The following is a 14093-nucleotide window of genomic DNA, read 5'->3' on the forward strand; positions in this document are numbered from 1 at the left end:
ATTGAAACATATAAGATTATTAAGAGATTGGACACGCTGGAGGCAGGAAGCATGTCCAGAACCAGAGGCCACAGTTTAAGAATAAGGGGTAGGCCATTTAGAACGGAGTTGAGGAAAAACTTTTTCACCCAGAGAGTGGTGGGTATATGGAATGCTCTGTCCCAGAAGGCTGTGGAGGCCAAGTCTCTGGATGCTTTCAAGAAAGAAATGGATAGAGCTCTTAAAGAAAGCGGAATCAAAGGTTATGGGGATAAGGCAGGAACTGGATACTGATTGTGGATGATCAGCCATGATCACAGTGATTGGTGGTGCTGACTCGAAGGGCTGAATGGCCTGCTCCTGCACCTATTGTCTATTGTCTATTGTCTATTGACCCAAATGTAAGCAAACTATCCCAGGAGTTTTTTTTAAAGACCTGAATAGACCATGTATTGGAATTAGTAGGAATCCTCAAGGTGTGCTTTAAATTTTCTCTAATTCCTGTTGGTGTTTGAGATATCCAGTGAGGAAATGGCAGAGATTTGGTGGAAGAGAAAAAGAATGATCCCCATAAGATAATTCATTAAATAAAAATACAGAAATTAGCAGGCTGGAATCTCCATAGGAAGCATAAATAGCTGGTTTGTGCAATATGTAAGCTGTGTCAATTTTGGATAACATCACTTGTTTCTGTTGCTGGTGAAATTCAGAATATAGTCAAATAAATATATCTTTCATCTTGAACACGTAAATTTCATGCTCCATGCAGATTGCTCCAAAGGTCTGTTAAATTCATGTATAAACCTACTGCTGCTGTCAGTTTCTAATTGAGTTTGTAGCAGATTCATTATAAATTAACAATTTTTGGAATAATATCTGGATTTTTAATCCAAAATGATGCACAAAATAAAATGCCAAAATTCAGCATGTAGGAATTACCCCAGATTCGCTTTGAAAGAGAAATTATTCCCTCCTTATGCAATTAAATTTATCTATTTGTCTAAGTGACTCAATGTGAAGTCGAACTGGATTTATAGATATGTGACATACCTCCACATTTATAAATGTTTTAGCTTTTGAATTGCCTAGCATTTTTGAAGCAATTTGTTACATTTTGCTCTTTTTTGACATTTTCTGACTTTTATGACCATCTGTGTGTGATATACCAATAAATTTTGAATGCTGTGAATAAGGCTGTTGATTGCTCAGCCTTCATAGAACCAGGCACCTATACTAAAACACGAAAACAGTTATTAAATTGATAATGCATAAAATGGTTTACCTCACAAATTTTCAAATACTAGTTGCTCACTCAGATAATCATAATTGTATTTTGTATAAAATCATATACAACTGCAGGATAATAATTAGATTTTCATGCACTTACAGAGAAAGCGTAGCTGACTGCAGGTGCAGCCAACCTTCCAGAATTAGGAAAGGAATTTGCAGAATTCAGGCATACTTACTGATGTTCTGAATGTTCCCAGTGCAAAAACAAATATATATCAGAAGTATTTAACATCCTGAGTTTAAGTAATATTATCAACTAAATCTAGGTAACTCATTTTTACTTTCTGATGTGGCTTCTCTGAATATCATAGGGCTGAAGATTTGGGAAGGACATTTATAGTACAGTTCCCTCATTGGACAGTAAGTCTGGATAGCGAGATCTGTTAGCAATTTGATGTATATACAATCTAAGCAACCTGAATTTAAACCTCTGAAATAGCATCATAATAGCAGACCCATTTCTCATTTTCTGAAATGATATGACGCAACCTCCACCCCATTGGATATGGTTGGGCATTAAGACTAAAATTAATTAATGTAATATTATAAGAGATGCAAACTACAATTCAGCTAGTTCAGAAAGGGAAAAATACTGTCTTTTTTATTGGGGTTTAACATTCACGTCTTTCACATTGGGATTGAATAGATGTGTAGGTGCAGACAGCTGTACTTCTCTAACAGCTGCAGTTCAATTATTTAAGAGGTGTATGTCACTCAGGAGATGCAATTTGTCTATTCCCGTCTACAGCTTTGCTGTATAATTTTAAAAGTTGCAAAGGGAGATATATGTACACTGGATGCTTGTTATCCTCTTGTTTTATTACCTGGAACAGTTGCCTAGAGGCAGCCAAGGGCAGGCATGTTGGAGCGAAACAAACGTTAACGCCCTACTGGCTTCATATTTCGGGCATCTCTTAAATTTTATTGGATGAAAAATCATAGATGTGATCACAGGTATTCTCCAGTGCGTGGAACTGGAATTTGAGGCTCATGGACCTGTATAGGAGTTGTACTGCCGTGACACCATGAATAGGGATAGTAAATGGTAGATACTGTGCCTCAGTCATAATGTCATGGGAAAGACTTACTGTTTTCAGGAAATTATGGCATTAAGGGTGCCATGTTCAAGAGCAGGAGATCCCAACCTTTTTTTTATGCCATGAACCCTTACCATTAACCGAGGAGTGCGTGGAGCCCAGGATGGGAAACCCATTCATGTTCTTGAGTGTCAAACAAGGTAACAAAAATGGACATATGGACATACATTTAGGAATACATCTTGAAGTCTAGCATTACAGACTGTATATTTCCATGTCAGGCCAAAAGTGAGAAACCTAGCTTTATCCCACCTTCTAGCATTAGGCCAGTAGTCCTTTACAAATGATCGTGTTGGTTTATCCTTCTGGTTAATGTTTTTGATGCCGACGACGAGGTGCAAATCAGTTGTGATCAAGTTGTTTAGTGAAGCAGGTTGGAGAAACTGGATCGCCCTTTCCTGCTCATGTACATTCTTTCTGTACCCAATCTATTACTTTATCCTTATTCCTGCATTAGCCATCAATGACACTGTTTCCCTCTTCTAGGTACGCCGGAAAGTCTTGCAGAAAAGGAACGTCAGCTGTCTGCCATGATCAACCAATTAATTAGTTTACGGGAACAGCTCCTGGCAGCACATGATGAGCAGAAGAAGTTAGCAGCATCGCAAATCGAGAAACAGAGGCAACAAATGGAACTTGCCCGCCAGCAACAGGAACAGGTAAGCTAGAGGCGTGAAAACAAACTACACCTTATTTGATCTGGATCTACGTACTCCAACAACTAAGTGACAAAATGTTATTAGGAAATGGAGAATTTGCTGATTAAGTTGTAGTTTCAAACCTTTCCTTTATACTAATGTCACGTCCTAGATATCATTTTGGAGTTGGTGGCCAGAGAAGTATCATACTGAGTTTTCCTGTCACCAATTATTCAGAATGGATTGTACTTTCCCTTTGTGGCTTCTTTGACATATCACACAGCTACACAAAGATAATGGGTCTGCTCTTTTCCATTTGTACTAACCGCTTCTTCCTAAACTACACACACAAAACCACAAGGTGATAGGTGAAACTTGGGGGGGGGCGGGGGTGCGGTGGGAGCAGTGGAAGAGTGAAGTAAAGAGCTGGGAAGTTGATTGGTGAAAGAGATACAGGCCTGGATGGAGAAAGGGGAATCTGATAGGAGAAGTCAGAAGACCATGGAAGAAAGAAAAGGAGGAAGTGATAGGTAGATAAGGAGATAATGTGAGAGAGGGAAATAGGAATGGGGAATGGTGAAGGGGGCCATTACTGGTAGTTTGAGAACTCGATGTTCATGCCATCAGCTTGGAGGCTACCCAGACAGAACATTAGGCGTTACTCCTCCAATCTGAGTGTGGCCTCATCGCAGCAGTAGAGGAAGCCAATGGACTGGCATGTCGGAAAGGGAATGGGAAGTGGAAGTGAAGTGGTGTCCTCTGGAGGATCACGCTTTTTCTGGCAGGGTGCTTGGTGATGCAGTCTCCCAGTCTGCATCGGGTCTCATTGATATACAGGAAGCCACACCGGGAACACTGGATACAGCAGCTGACCTCAACAGACTCACAGGTGAAGTGTCGCCTCACCTGGAAGGACTGTTTGGGGCCCTGAATGGTAGTAAGAGAGGAGGTGTAGGGTCAGGTGTAGCACTTGTTCTGCTTACAAGGATAAGTGCCAGGAGGAAGATCAGTGAGGAAGGATGAAAGGACAAGGGAGTCATGTAGGCAGCAATCCTTGCAGAAAGCAGAAAATGGAGGGAAAGATATGCTTAGTGGTGGGATCCCTTTGGAAATGGTGGAAGTTACGGATAATTATGTGTTGGACATGGAGGCTGGTGTGGTGGTAGGTGAAGACAAGAGGATCCTGGGTGGGTGACGAATGGATGGGTCAAGGCAGATGGGCACGAAAAGGAGGAGATACAGTTGAGGGTAGCGTTGATGGTGGAGGAAGGGAAGCCCCTTTCATTGAAGAAAGAAGATATTTCCATAGTTCTGGAATGAAAAGCCTCATCCTGAGAGCAGATGTGGCGGACACAGAGGAATTGAGAGAAAGGGATGGTGTATTTACAAGTAACAGGGTGGGAAGAAGTATAGTAGAGGTAGCTGTGAGACTCAGTGGGTTTATAATAGACATCAGTAGATAAGCTGTCTCAGAGATGGAGGGCAGGGTGGAAGTTGGAGGCAAGGTTGATGAAGTCGATGAGTAGGCAATGTAGCGTAGGAAAAATTGGAGGGTGATGCCAGTGTAGGCTTGGAACGTAGACTGTTCCATGTAGCCGACAAATAGGCAGGCATAGCTGGGACCATTGCTAGTGCCCAGGGCTACACCCTTTGTTTAAAGGAAGTGCAAGGAACCGAAGGAGAAATTATTAAGAGTGAGGACAAGTTCAGCCAGATGGAGGAGAGTGATGATGAAGGGGAACTGCTTGGGTCTGGTGAGCAGAAAGAAACGGAGCTTTGAGGCCTTCCTGGTGGGGGATGGAGGTGTATAAGGACTAAACATCCATAGTGAAAATAAGGTGATCGGGACCAGTGAACTTGAAATCATCCCTAATCTGGCCTGTTTGCTTTCACCTATGTAACAAAGCATAAAGTGTGAATAAATTATTCAACTCATTGATGCCATCATTCCAAAAGAAAAGCCACTCTGCTTCCTTAAAAATAGACTGTTTAAATTCCACAGTATTTCTTCTCAACTTCCAATAACTAACTTCATTCTATTGCTTCTACAGGAATGTTCACCATCATCCCTCCAGCAAGTAATAATTATGATTATCATTTCATGTATCTGAAATGATGTCATCTGGTCATTATCATCTCAAAAGTACCTAAAGTTTTGTCTCCATCATTTAGTCATATTAGAGTCCAATGATGCAGATACTGTACTAAAATAATTTTATATAATAAATTTCACTCACCAGAGCCTGGAGATACAATTTTCTACACATTAGGTTGATACTGAAATCAAATCTTTTTGAACAATCAGTCCTAAAAATCAGGTAGAGAAGTACAGGGAAAAGAAAGAAATGTAAACACAAATTAGGGGTGATTTTGACCCCTAATTGGATACTGCTGTAAGATAGGCAAAAATCAAAATAGCTTCCTACTTTACCCATGATCAATATCCCTTAAAGTCAAATCAGGGCAAGATCTGATCTGGGTACCTAAATTCAAAGCAATGTTTTACACTTATTATGCCAAGTGTTGTTTCTCAAGCTTTGTAACTATTATTTCAGTGTTCTCATCTTTTTAAAAATCCCCAATTTTTAAAATTTGCACAGAAAAATTAGTCCATTCTCTTGTAAAAACCAAATGCATTCTATTGTAGCAGGCAATATAGTAGGCTTTATAAGCTGGAGGACATACTTTCTGTGGCGGTTGGGAGTGGGGGGGGGGAGAGGATGGGGAGGGGGCAGGGTTGGTGTTCAACAAGTGCTTATTGAGAGTATGGTTATTTTGGGAGTTTTGAGGAAGTCAGTTCACTCCACCAGGTCCTTCATTCATTACTGATGATAGGTGATGGAAATCAGGAAATAGCTTTGAAAATTTGAGGTGTGTGAAAACACTATTTCATTTATTTATTCATAAATTTGTATTGAAGGGGTTGGTTTTATAATTCTTCTATTTCACTTGACTCTCCTGAGTGTGGATTTGCTAGTTACAGAAGAAGCTTTGATGTGAAGAAACTATTACAAGTTCTCCGTCCCATTAGGATTGTCATTACTATCCCAAATGGTGAGCATATTGTGTGTACCTATTGTATTTTTGCTGGCCAGCTGCCCCATGACCCTCCCCTCCATCCTGGGACCAATCAGATCAAAAAAGTCAATTTAGCTTTAGCTTTTTATAATTATGCTCTCACCAAAAAGAGCTTCAGATTTAGAACCTGGAACATTATCCTATAGGAACAGGCCCTTCGACTCACCAAGTCTGTGCTGACCATAATTTCAATCTAACTAATTACGTCTGCCTGTATGTGGTCTGCATCCCTCTATTCTCTGCCAGTTCATGTGTATGCCTAAAATATTCTTAAACGTTTCTAGTCTATTTGCTTCTGCCAGCTCCCCGGCAGCACATTCCAGACACCTAAACCTCTGCATAAAAATGGTCTTATGGGAGGGTTATGGTGCTGGTGTCGTCGATGGCACTAGGCAAGTAACAGTTTGGCACAGACTAGATGAGCTGAAAGGCCTGTATCCGTGCCAATAAAAAATCGTGCCTAGTAGTTCTTGTTTGAACTCACCCACTCTCGCCTTAAGCCTGTGCCCTGAAGTATTTCACACTTCCACCCTGGGGAAAATAGATACTGATCTAATTTACAATATGTTTCCTTCTGGCATTCTTTGACTTCTTATTACAGTGCTTTTTTTTTCTGTTTTACTTCTACTTCATTTGTTTGTCTTCTTTTGCACATTGCTTTTCTGTCAGTCTTTGACTCTATTGTATTTATTCGCTCTACTGTGAATGCTTGCAAGAAAATTCATCTCAATATAATATATAGTAGCATATACGTACCTTGATAATAAATTTACTTTGAACTTTGAACCTATTGTTTCATTCTTATCCACCCATTTCCTCTACACTTTTAGATCTTACTCATTTAGAATCCTTTAAGGTATGTTTATCCAATATTCTGCCTGGCTTTCTTATTGGCCCCTCCCCCTCCCCACCACCCACCTCCCCCTGCAACACCAACTTCTCCTCCCACCACCTACACACTTATTGAGAGCTACACATAGGTGATTTGGAGGAATGACTGTGGAATTCAGATTAACTGAGCACCAGCCTTCCTGGTTTCAGCCAAATCTGGATAAATGCTCTTAAAAGCATTTTAAATGTACCTGTGAGGTGCAACTCTTCTCCCTGACCAATTATTTTAGCCTTTGCATCCGAAGTAGACAGGAAATGAAAACAACAGGAACTGGAAACATAAGCTTGGCACTTTTGTTTGCTACTGTTTTCTCAGACTATCTGGTTTTGTTAAGACTAAAATTCCTGACAGGTGCTGTCAAGCTTCTTAGCCAGTTTCACTGCTTCTGCCAGTCACGAGTTGTTGTCATTATAGTCCTACAGTGATGTTAGTTACAGTGTATCTGCTTCTCTGTGAAATTGCCCTCAGGGAGCCGGTCTCTGCTAAATACAGAGGTGAGAATGAGCAGCTTCTGGAAAGTATACATTATGAGCCTTGGGACAAAAGAAATAAAAGAGAGACTTGAAATCATACAGTGCCTTTCACAATCCAAGAGCAGCTCAAAGCACTTTACAGCCAATTAAATACTTTGCAAATGTAGTCACCGTTGTAATATTGGAAATATTGCCAAGTGTAGTGTAGTCACAAAAGTAGCAACAACTAGGTATGACCATTTGTATGATACTGGTTGAAATTTAAATATTGGCTAGGACACTGAAGAGGGCTTTTCAGATTTCTTTGAATTAAGCCATGGAATCATTTTTATGTAAGGAAGCAGATAATGCCACCTCAAGGACTGAGAATGCATTGTATTCATTCAGCACTTCAATTGGATGAGTCTTGTGTCAATGGTCTTAAATATGAAGATGGTCCAAACGCTGAACATCCAGAGGACATCTGTCCTCCATAAAGCTGCCCTGGTGCATAACATTGCTCTCCGATTGTGCAATCAAAAACAATGGTGGGATATTGAAAAATGTGGCTCATTTTCCTGTATCTTGAAGTGACATATTATGAAGGCAGATATCAATGGTGATGTCTTTCAGATTGACGTTCATCAACTGAGAAAAGGGGTGTCCCTACAACTTCCTATCTCAAAACGCAATCCCTCGGGCTAGAGATAACTCGAATTAACCCGTTTTCTTTGTGCTGCGGCTTTCTGCAATTTTTTTTTCCATTTAGATAATTATTTGTTTATCAGTCTTCCTTTCAATATGAACAAAATTACTTGTTCCCATCTTATTCTTCGTTTTGCCAAATTTTTGATTGAAAACGTAGGGTTTGAAAGACTGAGAGAAAAGAACTGGGAAATTTAGGATGCTGAGAAAAGGAAGTAAAAGGATATCCCATACATTGAGGTCAGTGATATGAGGGATATGGGAAGCTGGGGTAAAAGAATATCTTCAGGCTTTTAGGATTCATGAGGCAATGTCTCAACTGGGAGCTTAAATGGTGCTATGTTGGAAAATAATATAACAGACATTACAAGTTGATTCATATATCCAAATAAGCCAGTGTAACACAGTAAGCAGTTACAAGTTCCAAGATTCTAGAGGAAAGATCATGACTGACATGAGGGCGTTAACCTTTATACAAGAGAAACTGCTGATTGGACTAGCTTAGTGCTCTAATGGGTAAGTGGCAAAACTGAGATGAATAAAAGCAGATATGTTAGGGTGGGGTTGGTAGGTGGTCCTACATATCCAACCACATCTTAGGATCTTAACCCTTGAGGGAAAATTGTCATATTAAAACCACAAAATTAGAGAACAGTTTTTTTTAGAAAAGCTCTCAGCCAAAATTGATCTGTATTAATGACTGGAATTAGTAATTACAGTCACAAGCTGATTGCAGCTGTGCTCCAGGGTCTGGTCTCACTACCAGGCAACCCTCTGTACAAGACATGATAGCACCCATACCACAATCACTACTCGGTAAATGCTGCCTTTCTAACTAGGGCTTATTGCTGAAATTATATTGACATTCCCACCTTTCTATAATAGAAAGTATATGATAGTTCTGATACGTTGAGCTTGTTTTAATCAGCCTCAGATCACCAAGCTCTCCGTGTCCAAATATTTGCCCACAAGCAAGCGTATACACTCTTCTTATAATGGGAAATAAGATACAAGACTACGTACAAAATAAGAAGTTAGGATGTCATTTAGATATGCAGACACGACACAGTAATTAACTGTTGACACTTGTGAATAAGCTAGCTCAAATTAATCTTGACACATTTGCAGACGAGTGATATCTTACAGTGAACACTTTGTAATTATATTTGAAAATGAAAATTAAATGACACTTAAAACTAGGTTGTCATGCTCAATGAAGCAGGAATGTAGTTAGATGGATGGGCGCAATAAAAACAATTTGTTTCTCCCTTGTTGGCAGCCTATTTGAAACAGCAAAAAAAGTTGTGTTTTGATTTATTTTGTTAATTTTGTTTTATTAAAAAAATCTTTTTCCTCTTATTCAGATTGCGAGACAACAGCAGCAACTAATGCAGCAGCAACACAAAATCAATCTTCTTCAACAGCAAATCCAGGTCAGTTGCTATCTCCTGAAGGGAGGGCTTGGGTTGTATTCACATTGCTCTTCCATGGAGGTTTCCTGCCCTTGGTGTACCTTTCCTAAAACACTTAAAATATTGCCAATAATGTGCATTTTCGCCGCACTCGCTCTGGATCGAAAGATATCTCAAATCAGGCCATAAGAAAGTAGAGGGATTTGGAAAGATTTGTAGAATTTCAAAATGAGTGTCAAGGCAAAGTGGTCCCAAGAGGAGAACCCTGTATAGTGACTAAAGGAATGTCTGGTGATAGTGAAACAGGTAAAGTAATGAACAAGCAGTAATGTGATGCCAGGGAAGTTGTTAGATACTGAGATATCTGTGCTGGAAGGTGATTCTTATTGGTGAATAAAGTGTGACCATGGAGGAACATCCTGGAGTACTGGAATTTTGAGTCCGAATCAAACACACTGAATCAAACCAACCTAATCCTGTAGGGCTCAAAACCTGTGAAATACATCTTTCAGGTGCTATAATTTAATTGCAATTGGATACTTGCCTTCTTAAAACTGCATACATTTGTTATTAAAATGAATTTTTAAATTGTTAATTGTAGTTAGATTCATTATACTGAGAATGGAAGGTTACCTGGTTTTGCTATCTATCACAGAGAATAGCAGTGCGCTTGACAGCGCTTTTTCTGTGATTACATAACTTGCTGGCATTCATTATCTTGGATTCATCATGACTGGCAAGGTGCAAAGGCTTGATAAAGTATGGAGAAAATAAAACTATAAACCAGAAGGAATATTTCTGGTGGCAATATTTGGTCTTTCTCTTAGCTGTAGTGTTCATTGAGATTTAACTGTTTGTAGATCTTTTATGTCTTGTTAGGTGTTTTGTAATGGTTGTCCATGAGACTGAATAAGTCTAAAAATACTAAATGACATACTGTGCACACCTTTAAATCCAACCATTTACCCTATTTTGTTGCATGCTGACTTTTCAGCAGTATTCTGTAGCAACCAGATATCACAAATGCATTCATCAATATCTCTTCCCTACACATGGCAGTGGAGAGGTAAGCCACTGGAATGTGGAATCGCATGGGTGAATGAGCCCAGTTACAAATGGGGATTCTGGGGACTAGAAACGGTCTTACGAAGGGATAGTCCAGCAAAGAAGGATGTATAGAATGTATGTTGGTCAATGTTCTAGTGAAATCCAAGTTAAAAGTGGATGGAGATAAAGAATTGTGAAGTTCTGATCAAATATCTAACTGCGCTTGTGTGAGGGGATTCAACAGCAAATTTAGTTTGAGCAGATATGTTGCAACGTGATAAACTTTTTCATTGCTTGCATCATCTTATATTGTATGAGGAGGCTCATATGATATATATAGAAAATTAAGGTGTGCTGCTGTATCTTTGTTTGCTTTGCTTATCAGGTCAGCTGCGCATGCGCCGTTCAAATGACACGTTTTATTTTAAAACAAATTCTGCTCAGGTCCATTTTAACAAATGAAAAAAATCCAAATTTTCTGCAAATTACAACACTAATTATTTGTTCATTTTTTTGCATACTTTTCAGGAAAGTGTGAGGCACTTTTCACACATATTGAATCTCTGGGGAGTTAGCAAACTAACACCTGTAAAACACATTTCTTAACAAATTCTTTGTATATTTCAGTTCACGGTGAGTTACTCCAGTCTTGTTAAATAAAAGGACAGATGATGTGTAATATGATTATGTTTTTCATTTTAATTAGAACATGTAAAACGTTGTTCAGACTCTTCCCTTAACATGGTTTCGATTTGAAATTAATGTTGGAAGCAAGAATTGTCTGACTTGCGACTTTCTAAAAACTGCTTCTAAATGGTATTTGCTGTTCTTCGCTCAAAATAGTCAACTGGCACAGGAGTATTGCAAGGTTGAGTCTTACTCTACTCCTAACTAGCTGATCTCTGCTTTGAATGGCAGAGTTGTTAAATTTCTTCAGAACAATGCCTGATGTTCCTGACCATCATCCAGTAAATATGTTTACAAGCAAGGCCAGCTTTGTTATTGTGGTCTTGCTAGCTGAATCAACCGTTCCCTCTCAAACACGAATCATTTATGAAGAATAGCCATTTAGCTAAGTACTAGATGGATTAGAATAAAAACTCTTTTATGTAGTTTTATATTCCAGTATCATTCAGTACTGACAGGAGAGGAGAAAAGGGGAGATAACACCTCTCATAGATCTCTGATTGTGAACTTCATTGAAACTCACATACACTGATTTGCAATATTTACTGGCTCATGAGCTTTCAAGTTGTCTATATGTTTCCTTTTACTTGTCACTGCTTTTTATATTCTGTTAATTATTTTGGTCATGGATTTGCTAAACTGACACCTGAAATACTAAAAAAAGATCGTAAGAAATTGCAGAGAAGAAAAGACCACTCAGCCCATCAGTGTATTAAGTGGTACTTAAAGTCTATGCTAATCCCATTATGGATTTTAATGTCATGGGAGAAAATTCTATGTAAGTATTTACTGATCTCCAAGGGCTATCAAGCAAATCAATATTCATTCATTTGTTCACACAATTCCCCTGTCTCACTGTAGGCAAGGCAGAAATGTCAAATGCCAGCTATGGTGATCTAACCCTTGGCTTATTTTGCATCTGTGTTGTAAAGAAAAATATCATTTGGAATTTCGCCGGGTTGCTATCCTGTAGAAAGAGACTGCTTTGCAAATGATCCAAAATGATCAATGCCATGAGGAGGAAAAAGAGGGGAAAATAATTACCCTACTCAAGCTATTTTAATCATAACCCAGATACCTAGCAACCAATGTTCCCCCTAATTGGTGATGACTAGTGTGCACAAAAATCTTGTACTGTGCAATTTATTAGTGACAGCAACATGTGCACACTGAATAATTTCTTCAATGAAAACATTATTAATAAGCTAGTTCTAAAAGCTGTGACAAATCATCACAAACTCCACATTGTCAACACTGTCCGCATCAGAAACTAGAAAAAGAAATAATTGTGTACGATCGTGAAATATACTTAGCATGCCAACGAGGTAGAGGGTGACAACCTATTGTGCACAGTTTAAACTCCTTTGTGCACGAGAAGCAAAACGTGTGCACACACAGACACACACACAAACACACCTTAGAGTGAACATTGCTAACTGCTTTGTTTCAGTTTCAACAACATGATCAGGAATAAGATTTGAGAAAGTGGCAGAATGTTGACTTCAGCTGCTTTGAAGCTAAATGGTCAAAAGAAACCTGTAAAGGAAATAGAATTGTCAGAGGTTAGTAATAATGCATTCAGGATGAGCAGGTATAGCAAGAAAGTGAACAGACAGAGACAAAAACACTGATGTTTTAAACATTTACTGTGCTCTGAAAATGAAATGCGTTGTCAAAGGTTGTGAGGCAATCAATTGGGAAAACTCAGACTGAAGTCAGCAAACAGACATCTTAAATGGTGTAATTGAATATCCACAAATAAAAATCACCTGCATTTATATATCATAGTTTTTGACCTCAAGATGTCCCATTTAGCTTGAAGGACTTTGTAAAGTCTAAGATTATATTGTAGGAAACATAGTGAGTAAAATCACACAGTAAGCTTCCACATACGGCAATGTAATAGCAGACAGATAATCTTTTCTTGATGATGAGCTGAGAAATAAATATTAACCAGCCCAAGAAAAACAACCTGGGGAAATTCAATTTAGAAACACAAGGATAGCTATTTGAAGTTCTCAGTGAAAAGTAGTGGCAGAATCCTAGGAGCAAGTGATGAGCTCAGTTGAGATGAATATTAAAAAAAAATGTATGCATGCAGTGGAAGTTGAGATCAAAAATTAATGGAATAATGCCTGTTCCATATTTACATGTTCTACTTTCAAAGGTTCTGAAATAACACTTCCCTAATGTGGTGGTGGCAAAGTAAGTTTGTTAGTTAGGCTTTGATTTCTATAGAAACTAATCTGACAAACAGGAATCTGGTTACACCTCTCTGCAGTGTCCCTGCTTTATCTTACTGTGCTTTGCTGTCTGCACAGAATCTGTTTGTTATACACTCTTATTGCCTCAGTAATCACTCCCTAGTCAATCGAAGTTCAGTACAGAAATGAGTTATAGCAAGTGGGATGACATAACTGTGGAGAGTAAGATAGAGAATGGTTCTGGATCGGTAGGAAGCCGCATTAAATCTTACTGTTATGGGCTTAACATACACAGTCATATCACAGAGCTGTGTCTGTGTACTATTTTTGGCCAGGAAATGGCAACCTAAGAGTAATTATAATTATTCTCATTGACTCTGGAGACCATTGCTTTTTTTTCTTATTTATCTGGTAGTTGATCCCCTCCCCATGAGCACAGTTTAGGAAGGTACATGTTGAAAATCAACTCAGCTAATGAAATGGACACAGAGTAACTCAGTAGGTCAGGCAGCATCCATGGAAATGATGCTTCAGGACTGGAGGGGAAGGAGGGAAGAAGCCAGAATAAAAAGGTGGGGGGGAGGGAAAATGGGATAGCCAGAAGGTGGGTGG

General features: G+C 39.0%; 1 protein-coding gene across 22 annotated transcripts in view; it reads left to right on the forward strand.

The window, feature by feature from the left end:
- Nucleotides 1–14093, forward strand: part of sox6 (SRY-box transcription factor 6) — a 618625-nt gene that overhangs the window by 419521 nt on the left and 185011 nt on the right. For all 22 annotated transcript variants that reach the window (XR_011887772.1, XM_072272504.1, XM_072272513.1 and 19 more), the window contains 2 exons: nucleotides 2853–3025; nucleotides 9496–9564. Coding sequence is in view for 21 of the 22 variants with exons in the window: in XM_072272504.1 (XP_072128605.1) it covers nucleotides 2853–3025; nucleotides 9496–9564 (242 nt within the window). In the remaining variant the exon portion in view is untranslated. The remainder of the gene's footprint in view (nucleotides 1–2852; nucleotides 3026–9495; nucleotides 9565–14093) is intronic.

Source organism: Mobula birostris, chromosome 11 (assembly GCF_030028105.1).
Source record: "Mobula birostris isolate sMobBir1 chromosome 11, sMobBir1.hap1, whole genome shotgun sequence".
Classification (NCBI taxonomy): Eukaryota; Metazoa; Chordata; class Chondrichthyes; order Myliobatiformes; family Myliobatidae; genus Mobula; species Mobula birostris.